General features: G+C 39.5%; 1 protein-coding gene across 3 annotated transcripts in view; it reads left to right on the forward strand.

Moving 5' to 3' along the window:
• The window catches only part of CEP170B (centrosomal protein 170B), a 75,743-nt gene that overhangs the window by 8,979 nt on the left and 43,646 nt on the right, over positions 1 to 23,118 (forward strand). For all 3 annotated transcript variants that reach the window (XM_081934591.1, XM_081934590.1, XM_081934592.1), the window contains exons 3-6: positions 5,236 to 5,325; positions 12,653 to 12,731; positions 19,564 to 19,622; positions 21,956 to 22,094. In XM_081934591.1, coding sequence (XP_081790717.1) covers positions 5,236 to 5,325; positions 12,653 to 12,731; positions 19,564 to 19,622; positions 21,956 to 22,094 — 367 coding nt within the window. The remainder of the gene's footprint in view (positions 1 to 5,235; positions 5,326 to 12,652; positions 12,732 to 19,563; positions 19,623 to 21,955; positions 22,095 to 23,118) is intronic.

The following is a 23,118-nucleotide window of genomic DNA, read 5'->3' on the forward strand; positions in this document are numbered from 1 at the left end:
CTTAGATGAAGCAGAGTTTGGTTCAGACAACATATTATACTGCTTTAAATATAGAGCCTGTACCTCACACTAAGCTATAATGTGATTAGTTTTATGACTTATACCAATATGTGAACTCAGCTAATGTGACTTGTAAAAATGGTTTATTGGATAGTGTAAGTGAATCCAGCATTTTAGCTTTTTAACAAACGGTACTTAAAATAAGCCATGGTTTATTGCCAAGGTAAACCAAAACAATAGAAACAATCATAACCATATTTCTAGGGGAGGATAGGTGAGATGCAAATTACAATATATAGCTTTAAATTAGTTTATTTTAATTCATCTTAAAAGGTTCACTAGCATTTTGTCTAATGTTTTTTTTTCTTTGCTTGCAATAACAAACATAATGCTTTTTAAGTAGTCTTTAAGGCTGTAACCAAATGAATTGGGGAATATGTGTGTTAGAGGCTTGTTAGGGTTTGTTCCTAGATGTTAAGGCTTGGCATCAATTTCTTCTTAAGAGCTTTTGAGAATATGGGGCAATAATTGAGTTGGTTTAAACCAGTGTTTCCCAATCCTGTTAACTTGTATGAACTGGGGAATTCTAGAAATTGGAAGTCCTTACATCTAAAGTTGCCAAGATTGGGAAACATTGGTTTAAACAAAGATTGCAAGTAGAACAGAATACTTAATTACTGGTATATATTTACTTATAGAACTACTAACAACTGTTTTCTTTTAAATCTGATTTACTCCTTTCTGACCCTATTTCACAATTTGAAAATATTCAACATGCTCATTATGATTAAAAAGGATGAAATAATTATATATTGAAAAATGGGAACTTCGTTAAGGCCTTATGTTTGAACTAGTTGTAGACAAAACTCAGTTGCTGGGGGGGGGGGGGGAGGGTTGGCCAGGAATTCACTTCTACGTCTACTCTGAATTCTGTGTTTAGATTTGGAAATGCTCCTGGGCTTGTGGAGTTGACACATGCTTGATCTGTGCTTCAGGCATTCCAACTTGCACTAAATAACCAACACTGAAGGAAAAGCTTTAGGAAAGGCTGCTGTTTTAAATATTTGTTCCACTGAATGACATGGAACTTTGATCTGAATTCTTGTGCATGGCGTAGCAAAGCATCGGCCTCTGATAATTAAAGTAGCAGAAATATCTGTTGGGACATACTCATATACTTTAAGAGGTAGAGTGAACAATTATATCAGCTTAAAGTTGAGCATTTTAAGAAAACAGCTTTGCATCTTTTGCTTTTATTCTGTGTTGTGCTTGTGTAGCATTTTAAAGGCAACTTGTAGATTTTATAGATTTCTAAGTAATCTGCCTTTCAATGCCTTTTGCTGCATCAGTCAGCTCCCCCTACCCATTTCCTATGTTGTTTTGGAGATAATGAGAATAAGGCAAATTTCCCTGCTACGTATTATAGCCCAAATCATGCTGAGCAGCTGGAGGAGTTCTAGAAGTGCTATGATTTCTTAGAGATCAGTTTCTCATCCTTGAGAGAAGATGGAGGGCATTATTAATTGGGTTTTCCACAGATTCTAAGAAGTCCTGCGACTCATTCAATATTCCGTTTCTTTTCTTTGCATCCATGTAATGTGTGAATGTCTTGTTTTGAGAAGAGTAAACTTTGACTGTAATTCAGCAAAATGCTCCATGTCCCACACAAATACTGATGAGATAATCCATTTCTTTTAAAAAGAACACCATTCTCCTCAAAAAATCTTATTTGAAAGTGATGGAATTCAATATGCAGATGAATACAGAGCTACTGAGTAATGTCTCTTATTTTGAAGTTACTGATATTTTAAATATATATATATATGTACTTCACTATGGAGCACACTCCTTTTAGACATTAAAATAACCTATGTGGCCTTTTGTTTTTCTGCTAAACCAGCTGACAAAGCATTACTTTTCATCCTCTTTTAGTGAAAAAGCAACAAAAAGTGACACCGTGTTTCCCCGAAAATAAGACAGGGTCTTATTTTCTTTTTACCTACAAAATATGGCTTGGGCCTTATTATGAGGGGAAGGTTTATTGTTTTGGGATTGCCGGGCAGCTGCTCTCTTCCGAACAGGCTCCCAAAGCGCCGGGCACAGCCTCATGGGTGAATGGCTGTGTTGCGCTGTCGCAGCAGTGCAATACAACAGCCATGAAGCGACCACGCTCACAAACAGCCACCTGGCAAACCCCCTTTCCAGCCGGGCACAACGCCATTCACTTACCTGGGGGTATCGCCAAGCCGCGTGAGCGCTTGTTTGCCGGCTCCCGCGGCTTGGCGCCTTCGAAATGCCAGTGAATGGCACTCTGCATGGCTGGAGAGGGGGGTTGTGCGAGCGGCTGTTCCGTTCCCACCCACGCATCTCCCAGCCTCACGATGCCCTGGCCCAGCTCTCCTTGCAGAGCCAGGGCACCTCTGCTGCCACCACCGCCATCCCAGCATGGCTTTTCCGGCGGCTTCCAAACCAAGTCTTCCAGCAGTGGCCGCTCTGGGCACGTATGCTTTATGGTTGTATGCTCTGTCGGCAGCTGGCCCACAACCATAGAGCATACGCCCAGAGTGGCCACTGCCGGAAGACTCTTTGGAAGCAGCCAAAAAAGCCATGCTGGGATGGCAGGGGAGGTGGTCTGGCTCTGCGGGGAGAGCTGGGCCAGGGCATAGTGAGGCTGGGGGGTGCACGAGCGGGAGTGGAACAGCAGCTCGTGCCACCCTCCTCTGGGCACAGCGCTGCTCACCAACCTAGCAGTATCCCGAAGGCGCCAAGCAACGTGATCACCTTTGCCTCCCCCCAGTTCCTGTGGCTTGGCACCTTCGGGATACTGCTAGGATGGTGAGCGGCGCTCTGCCTGGCCGGAGGTGGGGGCTTGTCCAGGGGCCTTATTTGCTGGGGAGGGCTTATATTTTTGCCCACCAGAAAAATGTGGCATGGCCTTATTATCAGGACATGTCATATTTTCGGGGAAATACGGTAGTAATTGAAAGCCTTGCTATTGTCCTCCTAGTAAAATTCTCCCCATCTGACATTCTGGCTAAAGATTAGGAACCAGGGTTAGGAAAGATGGAATGTAGCTGAATAGAGAACCTGAAAACACCTGAGAGAGAAGTGACATTGGCTATTCTCCTGGACTTCCTCCTTGAGTAATTTGCTCAAGATGCTGATTTCTCTTGCTGGATTTATACTATGAATGTTTCCCCTCCCCTTTCCTAATGCAGGGAGAAAAAACTAATGATGCAAAAATGCTCCATTGACAAATTGAAAACCAGTTTTTCAGCTTCTACCCCTAAAAGCAACTGGATTGGCCCGTAGCATTTTTCTTTTTGAGGTAAAGGATAAATCCTGTTGGACTACAGTAACTTCACTTTGCTGAATAACAGGATAGGTAGGACTGTGGCATTTGGTATCTGAGGGTTAGATCTCTACATATTAGTGGTACAGTGTTCTGATTTCAGCCATAGGAGGGTGCTAGGTACCTGAATGACTGCTTTCTCCATTCAGAATCAGCCCAAATCATGTCCTGAGAGCTGCTGTTTGCAATCCTGCAGTTTGGTTTTTATGGGGCTTGGGCTCAGAAACATTTTTCAGTGAAGGTGTTCTTTAAAATAGCCTCCTTTAGGAAACAATCTAACATTTCTCCCTTTAGCTCTCCAAAATTTGATTAACCGTGTTTTTCTGAAGCATGTCTGGAAAATAATTGGGGTGTTTTCTCTTTTCGTTTCAGTATGTTGTTATGCTGATGCATTTTTATTGGGAAAGTTTTAATGTTCCTTTGTAATTTTCTGTGGATGTTTTAGCTTGTTGTAAGTCACTGGGAGTTCTTGAAGATTACATAAATCCACACAATGAATAAAAGAATGAAACTGTTAATATTCCCTGTGCGTTTTCTTGGGAAAACAAGATCGAAGTAGTCTCTTCAGACGTCATTAACAAAATTTCTTTTAGCCCTTTAGCTTGCTTTCTTTTTTTCTTGCTGCACACTGCAGTACTCATCCTACTTGTAGTAGGGAATGTCTCAGATATTTCTAGAACTTGGACTGTTATATATATATATATGAAATTTTGAACTGACTCATTCATTCAGCACAAATTGTAAAACAATAGTTGGTATAAATGCTTATTTTGTGCAATATAGAAGTAATAACTTCATGCGTTCAGAATTTAGAAAAGAGGAATATACATAAACATGGATTCTGAAGCCTGAATTTCCCCCCAAAAGATGGAATTTGCTTTTTAATGTTGTATTCGTTTGCCTTATAGAGAGCATCACTAGTGAAGTTCTCATAACCCACTAAATCATAAAACTACCATATTATGCACCAATCACAAAGAAAATAGAAATACTTTACTGTGTGGCTTTAAAAGTACCCTGGGTCATGTTGAGTCTCACAACATACCAATATCCATTTTAATTTAACCATATGCAGATCCAACTGAAGTATGTTTGGGCTGAATTGTATTGTTTAGTAGGTGGTGTGTTGGTGGCAGGGAGACTGACATAGCCGAATCTCTCTATGGACAAGGGGGAGGGTGGGGGTGATGGTATTTGGAAGTCCCTTTCCAGTCCAGATTTGTGAAATGATCCAGACAATAAAGGAAACATGTTCACCAAGATTAAGATCTGATTAAGTAAATGCCAGGTTGGGCACTATTGTAAGATATTCTAGGTACTTTTATGGAGAGGGTACTACTAATATCCCCCCTACAATGAAAGGATGCAGTGGCTCAATTGCTAAGATGCTGAGCTTATTGATCAGAAAGGTCAGCAGTTTGGCGGTTTGAATCCTTAGTACCACGTAACAGAGTGAGTCCTGTTACTTGTCCCAGCTTCTACCAACCTAGCAGTTCGAAAGTACATAAAAAATGCAAGTAGAAAAATAGGATGGTTTGGTTTCCACTTTGGTTGGAAGGTAACAGTGCCCCGTGCGCCTTCAGTGTTTAGTCATGCTGGCCACATGACCATGGAGACATCTTCAGACAGTGCTGGCTGTTCGGCTTAGAAACGGAGATGAGCACCGCCCCCCTAGAGTCAGGAACAACTAGCACATATGTGCAAGAGAAACCTTTACCTTTACCTTACTAATAAAGAGTAATATTATCCAAATCTGATAGGTATTATATCTGTTAAAGAGGTACATTTCCCTTTGTGTTAATATCTCTCTTGGTATATCATTGCGGCTATTAAAACAATCTCTGTCTTATAACTTCCTAATTTAATCTTGTTGGTCTTCCCAGTCTCGCAGTGTGGATAAGCAGCATGCTGTCATCAATTACGACAAGGAAAAAGATGAGCACTGGGTGAAGGATCTTGGAAGCCTAAATGGGGTGAGTGATGAGCCCGAGTGCCAAAGTGTGTGTGATATCCAGGGTTCATTTTTGTAAGTGGGCTTTTCAATGCCAGTTTCTGAAGTGGAATGAAGCATCTGGGGTTGGAGTTAATAGGATAGGCTCTAAAAGAATTTTTTTAAAATATTTTGATAAATCTTGTGAAATCTCAAGATTTATGTAGCTGCTCAATAGAGTTGATGCTTAGTTAGTTTTGCCACAAATGCAGATTAGTTGCTCATAGACTGTTCTAAGCTATAATATGACTTGCTTGATTTTTACTGTGTGAAAGCAACCAGTATTTAATAAACCATTGTTAAACAATATATAGTTCAATGCTATCCAAATAAGTCAATCTTCTGTTCTTTCAGTAGATTAATGTAAATTTATACTCACCTGGAAGGCTTATTGTGAATTAAGATAAGATACTAATCTAAGTTTCTTTTTGGTCATCCTTATTCCTCGCCTACTGGCTGACCTGCAATTACTTGTTTTTTTTAAACCAATGTTAGATGTTATAGCTTGTTCCTAAGAATGTCAAGCCATCGCCCAGTGTTAACCCTTCAAGTAGGCATGATCAGGAAACAGGAATTATTAGAAATGTTAAAATGCACTTAATGCAGTTCAAGTATTTTTACAGAATCTGAAAGCCCCTCTCTCCTTTAATGTACCAGCTTACACAATCAAATCAAAATAGTTTGCATTTCTTTTTAACACTTTCTAGACTCTCAAGACTCAGATGTATTTTCCTGTAATAGCTTTGCATTCACCTCCTCCTTTTTTGAGTCAAACTCACATTTTTACACCTAGCTTGTTTGTGACTCAGCATGATTCTTAAGTCCATTGATTATGGCTCAGCATTATGTACAAACCAGACTATTAAAGAATTTGGAGAGTTTTATTACAGCATATAGCTGGAAGATAACAGGTTGGGAATGCTTGTTATAGCAGGTAAATAATATCACTGATGTATTGGATGATTTGCAGTGATGAATAAGAGTGATTTTACCTAACAATTACAAAACTAGAAAATCTGTTGTGCTGCTTTCGGAAAAATCTGGAAAAATCACACAATGTTCTAATAACATAAGCAATTGGAGCTACTGCTATTAATAGAAAGCTGACAGAGAATTGCTCACATGCGTTTGTTACTCCTTGTTAAAGAATGTGACTGTTCAGTCTGGAGTATTGAATCTGGAGCTGGGGAAGAGCTATTTTGTGGATTTGTGTACTTGAAATACAGGTATTGAATTTAGAGTAGGGTATGAAACGAATGACTCATATGAAATGTGTTTAAACATTACCTTTGTCCTTGTTCGAGTTGTTTACTGTTTTAGGATAAACTTCAGAGTGGCAATAAGAGCAACACTAAAACTTGATTTTTTAAAAAAGACTGACTTTTACAGGTTAATTTTTGTACAAAAGGAGTAACGTAAAATCATTATTCAGATATTTCAATAATCATTTATCTGCCTCCTTTATAGCATGTTCATTAGTTGATAGGTACAAGAGGATTATAATTGGAATTATGCCATTTTTTTCATGAGGCAGCTAGCAGTCAAGAATAACATGCAGAAGAGATGAAAATAACACCATATTGGGGGTGCCTCAAAGCCCAATGTGGAAAACTTTAGAGCAGTGTTTCTCAAACTTGGCGACTTTAAGTCCTGTGGACTTCAACTCCCAGAATTCCCCAGCCAGCTATGCTGGCTGGGGGATTCTAGGAGTTGAAGTCCACAGGACTTAAAGTCGCCAAGTTTGAGAAACACTGCTTTAGAGTGAGCAAGAGCCTCCGAGCTGAAAGCAAGGTTGCATTCAGCTTTTTAGGGTTTTTTTCTCCCTTTTCCTCCCCTCCACTTTGAAAACATTTTAAAGGTTTTCTTGTTTTCTCAGATTACATTAACCCTTTTTAAGGTCATCCCCTACACTTTTTTTCCTGCCCCCAAATTATGGGAAAATATAATCTGAAACCAATGGAAAGGAATATAGGTGCTCTATTTCTTAAACTCTCACTAATATTCACTGTCTTTCAACAATGGAGAGCAAGAATGAGGTGACGTTGAGGGTGACACCACCTCATGGCATTGAGGATTCCCTTCCTGATGCACTGCTGAGTAAAGGTCCTAATCAGCTGGAGGTGATCTGCCTCCTTGATCAGATCCCATTTGCTTCTCAAGCAATTGTGTGATGGCTTCCTGGATTAAATGACCTTGGCTTTGTCCAGCAGGCATCTTCTTGATATGTTTAATAATCTTAGGACCTGCATTTGAGAATTTCAGGGTACTTGTGGGGAATCTTGTTCCCATTGAAACAAGTTGATGGACTGCATGTTTATGTATGTATTTTATAATGTATTTTAGTGACTGTACACCGCCCCGAGTCCTCTCCGGGAGAGGGGGCGGTCTATAAGTGTGAATAATAAATAAATAAATAAATAAATGAGTCATTTAGTTTGGTGCACTGTACATAAAAAGAAGAGCCTAATGCTGGGAAAGATTGAGGGCAAAAGAAGAATGGGACGACAGAGAATGAGGTGGCTGGATGGAGTCACCGAAGCAGTAGGCGTGATCTTAAATGGACTCCTGGGGATGGTAGAGGACAGTAAGGTCCATAGGGTTGCGATGGGTCGGACACGACTTCACAACTAACAACAACATAAAAAGGGAAAAGGTTATGTTTCAAGATAAAGAAGTGTCAATTATATGAGGAGAAGTTTAATAACTAGTATATTTGTATTAAAATAATAACTCCTCCCCCTCCCCCCCAATGAAGAAGAAGCTGAATGAATTGAGACCAGTTATAAACCCAGAATCACAATCGTTTGGAAGCAACGTGTGCAGGAAAGACCATTTCCTCTGTCTGCTTCTGCAAATGAAATATTCTTAGAAAAGCTTCTGATGTTAAATAGGGTTTCTAAGATAGATATCCAATTAGAGCTTTAACATTTTGAACCAAGCCTAATAAGCAATTAATGATCTGTGCAGATCATTCACCATAGGTATAATCTGGTCCTGTTTAGCAGAGTAGTTCTTGCTTCTGGCCAGTCCAGGTAACTCCTCATAGAGTCCATTGTAGTACCTCTAGTTGACCCAAGTAGATCTAAGCAATTTGAGGAATGAATGACATCTTTTGTGGGAAAAGCACCTTATTAGGCTTATTAGGCACACAAGAGCAAAGGCCTTTGGTGTATCCCCAATATCTAATTTGGGAAAGCAAGATCCTTGTTACCTCTTTCATTTGGAGAGCACGCCTTTGTTGATATTCTTGGTTATCTCAATGGCTTTTAGGTATTGTAATCAGCCTTCCCTATTCAGCATTTTCCACATGTGCTGACCAGTTCTAATGTTCTTTTAGATTGCAAATTATGATTGTTGAAAGCCAACAATCAAACTTGTCAGATTGATGAATACTGCTATAGAAGACCACATTTTTCTTGTGCATCTGGCATAACCTGAAGTAGATAGCACTGCTTTGCAATGTTTGTGCCTGCTTGACAATTACACTCCAGATAGTAAAGTAATCTTATCCTGACCTTTATAGTTTTCTTGTTGGTGCCAAAGAAATTTTTTCTAATCCTCTTGGCTTGTAGGTGTAGGCATTTGTTATTTCAAGGAGATTATTAAGAGAGTAAGAATTCATCATCCAAAGTAGAAGTCAAGATGAAGTGGGACCATAAGGAATTCATGAAAAGAATATCCACCTCCTGCCTATCGTCCAGAGATATCTCATCTTAGAGGACTAAACAATGCATTGGATTTGAAGGGAAAAACTTGCTTCAACCACGGAAGCTCACATAATTGACAGAAATTCCTAAATATCTGCATTGTTTGCTGGGATTGCATACCTGCCCTCTGCAGCTGCAACAGCAGTCCAGTCCAGGAAAATATACATTTAGCTTTAAAAATTGCCACAAGTTCTCCATGTCTGACATGAGTTTAAAAATAGGTTTTTGCTTTTGAATCTGAAGCATTGCATTATCTTACTGTGCTGCATATTTAGAGCTAGATCTGATTATTTTGCATATTAGTATTGGCTCTAATCTCCTGATCAGGGAGATTTTAGTTTATGACAAAATTGAGTTGGGGAGGGGTACTTTAGATATTTACAGAGGGGAATGGTTGAAAGCAGATGGTGAATCGGCTACTGGCAGTGGCAGTGCTCCTTAAAGGCTTAATAAAGAGAGAAAAAGGGAGAGAACGTTTGGCCCCTGAGTTACAAGTGCCAGCAGCTTCAGGCACCTTGGTCAGTTGTATGTATGGTTCAGTATAATCTTGAAAGTCTCAATTGAGTCCCAAACATATTGTGTTCCTTAACCTTTCCTTTGTTTTAAGAGGATACTATGCCATTGCATTAAACAGTCATGAGGAACAGGATAAACTTCAATATGTCTGCAGTATGGGGATATGCACTGCACTCCTGCAACATCTGGGAGTCACAGAAAGTGCCAGATGTTCCAGGAGTGCTGCTATTGTTGGTATAGAATGTGCAACTCTGACAAAAAGATGGACATAGGGATAGGCAATGAGCATCTATTTGCTCTGAAAACCACCCAAATTTAGTGAGAAATTGGCAGTTCCATCTTGGTCTTAATGTTCCAGTTTCTTTTTGACGTCTGTTTCTGCAAACGAAGAACAGAAAACAAATCTACAAAGAAGCAGAGCCTACACTCTTATATCTCCCAAGTTAAAGGTAGGAGCAGGAAAAAGATTTCCCTGAGACTCAGTTCTAGCCCATTATTTGAACTGCAAATTGGACATAATCAGGGTCAGTGAAATATAGTATAGAAAATGGTACAGATTAGTGGTGCAATTTTGCCGGTTTTATCCTGTTTGGGCGAATCGGTGGTGGTGGCGGGAGGCTCTGGCCACCCACCTGGAAGTCATTACTGTGCATATGCAGAAGGTCCTGCACATGTGTGGAGGTGGCTCATGCACTCACATTTGTGAACCGGTAGTGAAGGTAAGTTGATTTCACCCCTGGTACAGATGCTATTGTGGACATGGCTAACTCCCAGCATGGAATGAAAAAAAAAATTCCTGTGGACAGAGGAAGGCAGGTGAAATAGATTGTATGAGCCTGTTTGGTGGGCTGCATCTTTTAGTTGAGGGGGAATATTGTACCTGCACTAGGTGTTTGTTGATAGTCAATGTCTCTTGACTATAGTGAGAGTGAAATAGTTAAGCATTCTCTGGAGAGAGCCTTTTACTTGACATTTCTCTTCCTCACCCACACTTTTAAAACAGGCTCTAATGAAGTTAAGTCTGTACCACCTCTGAAGGCCTCACTTCAGATAATTTCCTGGGTCTGGTTGCTGCCCAAGGCCCCTCTGTAAAACATTGACCATGTTCAACATTTTCTAGCTCTATGTATTCTGGTCCAAATAAAGCTGCTTTTCTTGCCATGACTCGCCTCTGTTTCCAATCACGTTAAACTAATATCAGCCAGAAAAAGATCATGATCTCTGCATTTGTCTTCCTGGACCCTAGGGTAGTTTTTACTTAAAATTTGGATCTCATATCTGGCATCTGAAAACATTTTGCAAAGCAATCTGATTTATTGAAGAGTAGCAGTTATCTATTATAGCTGGCTTATCAAATTGCAGAGTATTTCGTGTTCTAGCTATCAAGGAGGATAAAGCCATTGATGTACACTGCCGGTCAGTATACATACAGTATGTAACTGATTGCAAATGCTTCAGCTGGATGTTTTTTTTCCCAAATGCTCCCCCCTCTCAGATTGCCTGACACACTTTACAACACTGAGGATGCCTCTCAGTGAATCTTACATCATTGATAAATGTTTGGGTGCAGCACCCTGGTGCCAAAAATAAAATAGATTTCTTAGTAAAGTGTTGTGAAGAGAAGGAATAATTACTTTAAACTGTTGAACTGTTTCAACTGTTAAAACTGAGATGGGCAGTATTTTATTGCTCAGGACTATATGCTTGTCTTTGACACTAATAAAGTCTAAAGTTAATACGGGGGTAATACAGAGTGGTCATAGATGTGTTGCATTCAAGGTAAGGCTTCTTCAGGTATTGTTTTTTTAAAAAAAAAATCCTGTTAGGAAGGGCTTACCGTGTTTTCCCGAAAATAAGACAGGGTTTTATTTTCTTTTGTCCTCTGAAATAAGCACTTGACCTTATTTTCGAGGAGGTCTTATTATTTTTGAGGTGCAGGAGGCAGCAAGTATCATGACTGCTGCTGTATTTTCGGGGAGGGCTTATTTTCGGGGGAGGGCTTATTTTAGCACATGCGCTCAAAAGCCCGATTGCACTTATTATCCGGGAAGATCTTATTTTCAGGGAAACAGGGTATTTATAACTTTTTATGCCACCCATCTTACAAACCAAAGCGACTCTGGGCAGCTTTTTATTTTCTGAACAAAATTAAATCTTTTTAAAGTAGTGTTCACTATTTGTTTTTAATATGTTTCTCTCTGAAAGTGGAAAGAAACCATGTCATCAGTTTTCAGCAATTGTGGACAGAGAGGGAATCAATCACAAAAAACACATGTAGCTTGGAGCGTCATATTACCTGACTTGTCAGAGAAATCTTTAGTATAATGCAATTCTGCATGAAGACAGCTATCTATATTTATCATACTTAAGTTTCTCTGGCTTTGAGATGTACCATGACATGCAGTATCTACTTCTTGCAATTGCTTTGGAATAGGTTTAAGCACTTTCAGTATTTCTATTATCTAGTGGTTAAGGAAGAGATGCTTGGTCCAAATTCCTTTTCAGTCATGGATTAAGACAAGTGGCAGTTCCTTTCTGGGGTCCTCTTTCCTGTCTTCATTATGTGGATAATCCTAACCAGCCTGTTATAAATTCGTATCTATTATAAAGATTACTAGCATTGTATGTTTTTAAATGCTTTTAAAAGTATAGGCTAAGTTTGTGAAGTTGGTTCCTTTGAAGTTTTAAAAGGCTTGTGGTTTAGCCCAGAAAATGCAATAAGGGAGCTTTTATGGTTTGGAAAAATAACCTTGTGGTATTGCCTTAGTTGCTCTGTCAAATGGTTTGTATGACTGTCAAAAAAGGATTGCCTGTTTTTTTTGGTTCTTTTTGAAATGCAGTTGATCAGTATCTTTTGCTGAAGCTGTTTTCAGTGACAGGAGAAAGGGGCCGATTGACCAAGCATCAAATGATGGGGAATTGTATGTGTGTAAGGAAAGAGATTCCAGTTGATTGGCAGAGGATAGACACAGATTTTGTAAAGCTAAAGACAGTTTCCTTGCTAAACTTCTTCACACTGATTTCCTCCTCCTCCTCTTCCTCACATGTCACTTGAATGATATATTTTTTGTGTTTTCTTTTCCATAGACCTTTGTGAACGACATACGAATCCCTGACCAGAAGTACATCACGCTAAAACTGAATGATGTGATTCGGTTCGGCTACGATATCCTTTTGGATGTGTCATAGAAGCACAAGTGCACATATCGTCAAGGTTCAGGATTTATTATTTTAAGAAAAACTCTAAATTTAAACAAAATTAATTTAAACAAAATTAACTAAATCAGATGATATGAATTACATCCCACTTGGAAGATCACCAGGACGAGCTCAAGAAAATATATGCTCTTTTGTTGCTGTCATTCTGAGAGTTAGTCTGGTATCAAATTAGAACTGGGGAGATCCAGGGCTTATGTCCCATTCAGCCATGAACTGTAGTTTTGATCTTGGGTTATTTCTCAGCCTAAAAATTGTTGTTGGGAGGATGGAACCCTGGATTTCCCTATGGCAGATTTGAATGGTCTTATTCAATGACAGCGTTCATATTTCATGCAAAGTTACCTATGGTTTCTTTGCTGTTAGCGTATAGGTCTGTGATGGCGAACCTATGGTACACGCGCCACAGGTGGCATGCAGAGCCCTTTCTGCAGGCACACGAACCATCACCCCAGTTCAGATCCACTGTGCATGCATGCACACCTCCCCCTGGCCAGCTGATTTTCAGGTCTCTGCCACGCATGTGCGGGCCCCCTTGCATGCAGGAGATGCGTGGGGGAGCAGGGGGGTGCAGCATTCCCCCCCCCCCCCCCCCGCAGCCCATTTTTAGTCCCAGGAAGCTGCAGGGAGGCCTACTAGGGCCAAAATGTGGGGGGCTCTGGCATGCTTTCAGCACATGACAACAAAAAGGTTAGTCATCACTGGTATAAGTAGTCCTCACAACTATGATGGTTGGATCAGCATTTATGTCACTAAGTGATGCAATTTGTAAAGTGTGATGTCATGTACCAGGTTGCCGGAGTTAAAACAAGGATTGCAAGGGTTATTAAGCAAGGACCTCACCTGACCGTAGCTTCAGACTTCCTGGTAACTTCCCTATTGACTTTGCTTGTGGGAAGCCAGCAGAGAACTTTGCAAACCATGATTATGTGGCTGCAGGGGTGCTTCAGTGGCTCAAATTTCAAGGACCAGTTGTAAGTACTACTTATTTGAATGGTTGCTGAACAAGTGGTTTCTAACAAGATCCACCTGTATTATGTAAATGGAACTCTTAACAACAAAAAAGCAGCCGATTAATAATAATTGGTTCACTGAGCCTTCAATAAAGAAGTTTGTGGAATTTATCTTTGGTGTCTTGGGTGGGTGGGTGTGGCTTGGCAAAACTGAAAATGGGTTCAGTTTGAGCTTGATGAAACAGCTGCTGCTTATTAGCTTCACTGTAAGAATTTTCCTGTTGAAAGATTTTGATGGTTCTTCTCTTGGCAGTAAAAACATTCTGGTTTTTGCATGTATGTTTATATCTTCTAGATAAGAATTGCAATCTATAACATCTTACTTGCCATTAGTTATGAAATGAAGATATGCCCACACTTAACTCTTTTTGGAAAGATTTGCAAACTGTATCTTGGTATTAAATCAATATAGTCCCATGATGGCAAACCTATGGCACATGTGCCAGAGGTGGCATGCAGAGCCCTCTCTGCTCACATGTGCTCGTCTCCATGGCGTTTCTTTCATGAGCTTCTCTTTCCCTACAAACGACGAAACAGAAGCTCACAAAAGAAAACGATCTTACCTCTTGCTGCCCTGCCAGTGTTGGGATGCCTCACCTCCTGCCAGCCAGCTGGTCTTCGAGTCTCTGCTGTGCATGCACGCATGTCCGCGCGTGCATGCTTTTGCGTGTGCATGCGCACCTTTCAGTTCGGGCATGCGTGCACGCAGTTTGGGCACTTGGTGTCTAAAAGATTTGCCATTACTGGTATAGTCAATTCTGGTTGTGATGAACAAATAGTCCGATGTGGACAAAGAATGCAGTGTGTTTGTAAGTGCAAGCTTTATGAGGTTGGAAACTTTACCCTTCTACTTTTTGATTTATTTCTGAAATGTGTCTTCAAAATACATAATACATACATTTTCGCACCTGAGAGTTACTGGGAGATCACAGTTTATAAGTGCAATTATTGCTAATTGCTTCTACTCTTAAGATACAAGTTGGTCTGGATAGCAATAAGTGGACCAATTTACTCCACTGCTGGCATTTGAAGAGTATTTGAAAACATTTTTCTGTTATTACTCTTGGTTATGTTATGCAAATTTATTGCTTTCTCTTTCCCACTCCACTTTCTGAAAGAAAATTTGTCCTCTATCCTTCTTTATATTTCTTTACTTCCAGGTTTAAGATTTCACACTGTAGGAGACTAATCCATCTCTTTTTATGTTAGTAAGAGAAGAGATTTGGGAGGTGCAGAATATGGCTTACTCGCTCACAGAACAGCTTGATCCCAGGCTAAGTAGCTTGATACTTGCAGTTTCATTCTCACTACAGTTTTCCCATCAGTCTTCTCTCAATGAGCAACCTGGATGCAAAATTCAGGTCAGGGCTTAAATTCCTCTTCCCCACTAATCAACAACTTCCAGAATTATGTCCCCGATCTACACCATTTTTCAATTCTGAGTTTTTCTCCTCTTGCTTTGTTGAGTTTAGCATTGTGTTGTGTTTTGGGGTGCAAGCCCAGGCACCGCTGTTATATATGTTATTTTCTTGGCAAGGAACCCTTTCCCCCCCCAAGACTAGATTAAGGCACGGTTGACATTTTGGTAGTTCTTGGCAGCAGACACAGGACTGTCTGAAATTATGTGTGTGCATCTGTGTGTGCTAGGGAAAGAAGAGAGGAGAAAAAAACTGGAGAGTTTTACTGAAATGGAATCATTAAAAACGAAGTGATATGCTTCCACAATTCAGCTGAATTTATTCCTCTCTTTTCTACTGAACTGTCAGCATAAAGAAACAAAAAAGAGAAAATCACCCCCTTTTCCCTTCTCCCTTGGATCTTTATGGATTACTCCATTTTTACATTCCCTGAGTCAGCAGAGTTCCCATGCACACATCTGTCCACTGTAGCCAACAAGCAGATTTCGCCTACCCTGCCAGAATATGGCTTGTCCTTGTTTTGTTACTGTTTTCTTTCAAGTAACATTAACAATCTTGTCTTGCTTTTTCTGGCATCCTTAATTTCCTCCTGTTCCCCACCCTTTTGAGAAAATGCAGGCCAACTGTGTTCTGGAACTGTGACATGAGCCTGTGTAAATCTTGCTGTTGTCATTTTTCATTACAATTACTTTTTTTTTTCCTGTGGGGATGTCCCACATGCTGAGTGTTTCTGGTTAGAAATAAAAAGCTTGGTTGGTGTGCAATTCATACCAGGTTTTCAAGATTGAAAATGGATCCAAATGAGGTATTGCTTGTAGCAGTTTGCTGTTTTTGTTGGAGGATGAGCACGTTGTGGCATCTGTTGTCCCTTGATTAGCAGTTTGATTTGTGTGATGCTGCTGACTAAGCAGCGATCCCTTCCTTTCCCACCACTCCATGTGCACTCTGATCAAAGTTTGCTGGAAGAGGATGATCATGTCAGATAGAATTGGAGATGCAGTAGTGGCATTCCTTTGCTTGAACATAACTTCAAGTTCCATTGATAGAGGTAAGTTGAATAGTCAAGCTTCAAGACTTCATAAGGAGCAGCTTTATTTGAATAACAGTTTCAGTTAAATCAGTTAACTGAACCTGGTTTTGTCAGTTGCTTGAATGAGATTTCCAGGTCTCCAAATGCATTCCTACAAGCTTTTGTATAGAAGATCAGAATAGAATAGAACAGAACAGAATAGAATATTTGTCACTTTAAATCAGGGGTGTCCAAACTTGGCAACTTTAAGACTTGTGGACTTCAACTCCCAGAATTCCCCAGCCAGCAGAGCAGAGCTGGCTGGGGAATTCTGGGAGTTGAAGTCCACAAGTCTTAAAGTTGCCAAGTTTGGACACCCCTGCTTTAAATGTACACTAATCAGCCTACATAGGGACGCGGTTGCTCAGTGGCTAAGACCCTGAGCTTGTTGAGCAGAAAGGTCATTTGTTTGGCGGTTTGAATCCCTAGTGCCACATAATGGTGTGAGTGCCAGCCACATGACCACGGAGACATGTTCGGACAGTGCTGGCTCTTCAGCTTTGAAACGGAGATGAGCACCACCCCTAGAGTCGGGAATGACTAGCAAATAGGTGCGAGGGGAACTTTTACCTTAATCAGCCTACATTAAAATGAAATGCCACAACTTGCTCATTGTTGCATTCAGATCTCAAAAGAGAACCTTTATGCATATACACACATACACACACACACACAAACATATGGCACATAGAAACATCACAGTCTATGTCCCAAAGGTGCTTTTTTTCAAGAGGCAACTGGACTTTCTGGTTTTTCTTTGAAGATGTTTCACTTCTTATCCAAGAAGCTTCTTCAGCTCTGCCTGGATGGTGGGGAAGTCAGAGCAGAAGAAGCTTCTTAGATGAGAAGCGAAATGTCTTCAAAAAAAATCCCCAGAAAGTCCAGTTGCCTCTTGAAAAAAAGGACTTTGGGGACAACCATGACTGAGAATCTCCATAGGCACACAGTCTCTGATGTTTCAGTGAGATCTTCCAGAAAATGCCCAAGAATTGTCGGATTCTGAGTTTTTTGCTGCTTAGATTTTCTTTTTAACTAAGAGCTGTTGTTGTATTTCTTTTTAACTAAGAGCTGTATATTAGAATATTTGTCCAATCTTTCTTTGGACAAACTGGAATTTGCCTTTGGTAGTGTCACTGCAAGCATCTGCCTCCTTTCCTTCAGATGCTGCAGTGCCTCTGTGGAGATAGAACCAAAGACTGATTTTGTAGGGAAGATCCACCATCCTAGAAAGAAATACTTTGGTTCTTGAACACTGCAGAGCAGAAGACAGAGCTCTTGCCAGGAGCTGTCATTGAGCAGAGATTGAATAAGGAGATGCGCTCTGTGCAGTGCAGACACAGAACTTAGCAGCAGCATTGGCTCCCCAGCTGTGCACCACAGACAACATGACATTCTTGAAGAATTAAGCCACTATTTTGGGCAGCATCCAACACTCTCCCTGCTTGTTAGAGCAGGCAGGCACCTTGGTGCATTAATATTTCTTTTCTGCTGGGAAATTGTGAGCAATGAAGGAAAGAATAAAGCTGCACCTGATGTAACCTATGAAAGGAATGACAAATGCCCGTGATAGACAGAGCAAATCTCAGAAACATCTCCATTGTTTAGCAAGAGTAATTCCATCTGTGAACTAAGCCAAAGATCACATTTCTAAAAGTCATTGCATTTATTAATCAAATTCATACATTGTCCATCTCAATATCTGATTGACTCACAGCAGTTTTAATTTAATTTTAATCAGCATCTCTTTTCCCAAGAAACTGTTGCTTTACAGCAGCCTAGGGTATTCTTTGAGTGGAATGGTGAAAGTGGTGTTTCAGTTTTAATTTGGACAAAAATATTTATGGCCTAATTAATAAACGTTTGGGAATTGCCATGTGTTGAGGATAGTGTTGGTCAGGGACCACATATTGCAGCTGGAGGTTTCCTGTTGATGTGCCATCTTACTTACCAGTCATTGTTGGAATTAGATGTTACATCCTGCTGTCCTCTTTTACTATTCATTTCTGGTAGTCAGTGTGACATGCACTAGAATGTTTGCAACCGTTCTGGGATGTGTAAGTTGTCCCTTTTTGCTAATTGCTATTGTTAAAAATGACCCCTTCTTTATGAACAATTCTCCATAAGAGTCCATTAAACAACCATATTGCGAATACCGTATTTTTTGGACTATAAGACATACCGGTGTATAAGACGCACCAAGATTTCGAAGAGGTAAGTAAGAAAAAAAAAGTTTTTGCCTTCCTTCAGTCCTGCAGAGTGCTTCTGGGGACTGAGGGAAGGCAAAATAGCCTCAGTTAGGAGGGCATTTTTGCCTTCCCCCAGCCCTGTTGAAGCCTGCAGTGGGCTGCTGGGGGTTGAGGGAAGACAGAAAAGCCTCAGTTTTTGAAAAAAACGGCCCATTTTTCACAAAAATGGGATGCAGGGGTGGGGCTTTGGGAGGCCAAAAATGGCTGTATTTGGTGTATAAGACGCACCAACATTTCCATGTTCTTTTAGGAGGGGAAAAGGTGTGTCTTATACTCTGAAAAATACGATATATCCAAACTGATGCAATCATTGAGGGATTCCTGAGTTCCTTCGGTCAGTTAGTATGTAATGTAGTATGATGAATAGTTGTAAGAAAAAGTAAGCGAAACAAGGAAAGGAGTGATATTGTATCCGTATCATCAAATCTCATTTGGTGTTGATTCACTCATTCTTTCCTGTTGGAGCACCTGATAACTTGGGCTTCCCTTCAGGGAAGATTTTAGATTCAGTCAATTTTTAGAAAAGCCATGATTGTTCCTCTATTATTAGAATTAATATTTTCATTCTAAACAAAGGAAAGTGCTTCTAAGAAATACTTTACTACACAACAAAAACGACTTTTAAGTAGAGGCTTCTTACAAGATTTGCAATAATGCCAGATAGCTAAATTCTCTTTTATGATGCCAAGTTATAAATTGTTTGATAGAAAAAAAAATCATGATGTATCTGTTTTGCCTTCTCAAATGCTGATCAATGAATCAGTAATACTGCATGCACCATATGTTAACCCTTTAATAACTGCTTTATCAGTCATGGGTTTTCCACCTCTTTTGAGTTTCCCTTTATACCCTAGCCTTCCCCCAACATTGGAGCCCTGAAATGTTTGGAAGCCTTCTGGTGGTGAAATGTTGCCTACCTCTGTTTAACATAACCCCAAAAGAGATGGGATTTGTTTATTTGTGTGAATGATAGATTGCTTGAAAGTTACTGTCTGAATTCTCCTGAAGCTGCATTTTTCCTTAATACTTTTTCTACATGCAAACATGTATGTCCTAGAACACATCAAGCACAAGGTTCCAGAAGAAGTGCTAAAAGTAAGTATTTATGTTCTTTTTAAAATGGCAAAGTGAAGAAAAATAAAATACTTAAGCTATGGTTGGTTTAGTGGTAAATTCTGCTGGGAATTTAACTGACCTGAATCAGTGTTACACACTATTTTATTTTCGTCATCTTTTACATAGGTTATTTTTTTTAAAAAAAGAGGGAAAGCAAGAAAGGAAGGAAGAACCAGAATTTTCAGAAGGACTGTAGTCCTAAATCATTCATATAGTGAAAGTTCAGTATAGATTTTATGCATAAAAATATTAAGCTCCGTCCTAAAGAACTTTCTTTTAATTAAGGATCAACCTATGGAATGTAATAGAAAGTGGCTGTTACTTTTAGAAAACCTGTAATACAGATCTAGGTAGCCAACTAGTCAGTTTGGCAAATTGCTTTGTACTTATTTTTGTTTGTTCGAATGCCCAATTCTGACTTTCTTAATGTATATAATTTATTAGATGCATTAGCTGCTAAAAACTGTACTTTTTTCAAATTTTGCAGTGCAGATCATAGTTCAAGAAATCTTTCCCAAAATACATTATATTCAGGTAAATTGCAAATGAATGATTTGAAAATCACTGAAATCCGAGTTCATATGTATAATCATTTGAATGAACTTTTCATGTGCTGGTCCTCAGAAAACCCAGCATGGAACCAAGCACAGTCAGTTTAGATATTTTCTGGCTTAAGCTTCTTTGATGTGAAAGATCTGCTAAACCTGAGATGCAGATTTGTACTACCTCTACCATATATTTGCACAAAGCTTTCCCATGAGAAATTTCCAAAACAATATGCTGAAATAATTTTAGATCACAGCTAATCCCTCCCAAGGCAATTCTGTGCTTTGCCAAGACCAGAATTATAATGTATGCTTCCACCTAGCCCTTAGGACAGGATTCCTTCACATTTTCCGGTTTTTACTGGTAGCCATGAGTTCTAGAGACTTGATTTATTAAAACAAATCAACTAAAAACATTGAAAAATCTTGGCTTGCACAAAGTAGGGCTATAAGCTGTGTTTTGATTGCCCAACTCTGAGAAAATATGATTTGCAGGAAAGATGTCATCTTTCATTGCACTCATGCCATTGCTGGTCAGAAAGCATGAATTATAGGCTTTATAGCATTGCTGATTGACAACCTTACCCAAATTTCAGTGAGAAGCTAATCGGGCAGTATTTTGGCAAAGAACAGCCATTTAAAATGCATACAGTGACTGACTTTCAGCAGCGGATTATATCAACCTCTTTATCTTTCTCTAAATTTGCCTATACTTTCACCCAAACAACCAAAAACTCCTAAAGTTTATTTGTTGGTTTTGTCTCGGAAAATATAATAAATTAAATGAATTCAGTTGCCAAGGTACTGAAATGAACTCATTTGTGTACCTTGCCTCTTGTTTTTTGTATCTTCACAGCAACAGTGTCAAGCTTTTCCTGTGTGTCAGGATTTGGCTGGGGTAGATTTGCATGTAACTCTACACTAAGATTTAATGTTACATGCAAGAAAGTAGTTGACTAAAGGTTTGGCCTCCTGTTCTATATTTGGCACACTTTATAATTTAGTTTCATCCTTGTATAGTTATGGCTTGTTCTTATTAGGGCCAGTTTGGCTTAAGGCACTCAGGGTAGAAAGGAGCAGACCATGAGTTCAAGTCCAAGCCCAACTTTAGCCATGAAAGCCAGCTGGATGTCTTTGGGCCAGTCACTCTCCCTCAGCCCAACCCACTTCATGGGTCTGTTGTTGTTATGGGGAAAATAAGAGGAGGAAGGTGGGCTAGATAGGTTTGCTGCCTTGAGTTATTTGTAAATATTAAATGTGGAATACAAATAAATAAAACTTCTAAAACATTTCATTGAGTAATACTTAAAGGAATTGTCAATTTTAACTAATACTGCTTTTTCTGCTGAAGGCAGTGAGCAAGGAAGTCCTAAAAAATATGAGCACTTTATCTTCCTGAATCAGAAGTGGTGAGGAGAGGATGGAAGTATTCTGCTTAAAATTAGACATGCCTGGAAGAACAGGAGCCACTTGTGTTTCTTGTTCCTTCTGCTTTTGTATCATTTCAGGAATTACTGTTCAGTGGCCAAAAAGATAATTGCTGAAGCCTCCTAATTCAAAACTTGTTACTTTTCTAAAACACAAATTGCGTGATACAGAGATTAGGATCGAAACCAAAACTCTGGAAAAAATAGGTGATACAATATTTCTCAGTTGTTTTCCTGGTATAAATTCCTTTTCACCATCTACCTTACAAAATAAACTTTATTTGGGAGTTCTTGCTCATTTCGGAGTATGCACACCAAGTTTCTTGCCTTTCCTTTTCAGCATGAGAAATATACCAGCCAACTTCAGATGAGCTTTAAAGGCACAGCAATGAAAAGAGCAGAACAGCCAATGGAACATGATGGAAATATTGAATTGTCCCAAACCAAGCTGGAGAAAGGAGAGAAGAAAGCAATGACAGGTACCTGCTTAGAAAAATCAGTTAATTAAGATATGGGAAAGGCCTTTCTTCTCTAGAATTCTGTTTTATATTTATTTAGGTTGGAAAGAGGCCTTAATCCTGCAGTGGATAGACAATAGCTATAATGATCGTGATTTAATTTATTTATATAGATAAATTATAGATTTCACATAAGTGACTCTGAGCAGCTGACAAGGATTAAAGCACAGAAAAAATTACCAAGTGTATTTATCAGTGGCCAATGATAAAATGCCCTATTCATTGAAAAATACATAGTTGTAACATGTATCAGCTCATCTAATTTATGTTGCATGAGTAGCATTATAGTATAAATGAGAACCACTACCTCCTTTGTTTCTTCCTATTGAAGTTGAAATTAGTGCTTGAAGAGGGTTATCGAAGCTTATTCTTTATTTTCCAGAGGGAAACTGGGATCCAAAGGGTAAAATGATAAGTTTTAATAGATTATTTAAAAAAGCATCTTATGTGTGCACCCAGTGTATACAGTATGCTACATTGATGTGCATATTGATATGAAATCACCGTCGCAGTGGGATCAATAATTTAGTCAAAAGAGAATTGAGATGCTATATTTATCATTTTTAAAATATTTGTAGACTGCCTTTAGAAACAAAACTGTCACTACATTCCTTTAACAAGGGACTTGACAATGTAAGGAAAAGGAAAGAAATCCCTGCAGATTTTGTTCCACAAGTCCACAGGGGGAATCTCTGTTTCAAGGGCCATTGAGTCAGCGCTGTCCGAAGATGTTTCCGTGGTCATGTAGCCAGCATGACATTACAGAATTGTGTTTTCCTCCCCACCAAAGTGCTATCTATTATCTATTCACATTCGCATGCTTTCGAACTGTAGGTGGGCAGAAACTAGGCGAAGATGGGAGCTCACCCGGTTGACCGATGCTCAAGACTCAAACCCGGGCTGTTGGTTTTTCCAGCTGACATGCCGAATGTCTAAACCCCTGAGCCATCACGCTGCCTAGATAGTATAAAGGATCCCCTAATAT

The sequence above is a fragment of the Natrix helvetica genome (genome assembly GCF_964273705.1).
Source record: "Natrix helvetica genome assembly, chromosome: 1".
In the NCBI taxonomy this organism is placed as follows: Eukaryota; Metazoa; Chordata; class Lepidosauria; order Squamata; family Natricidae; genus Natrix; species Natrix helvetica.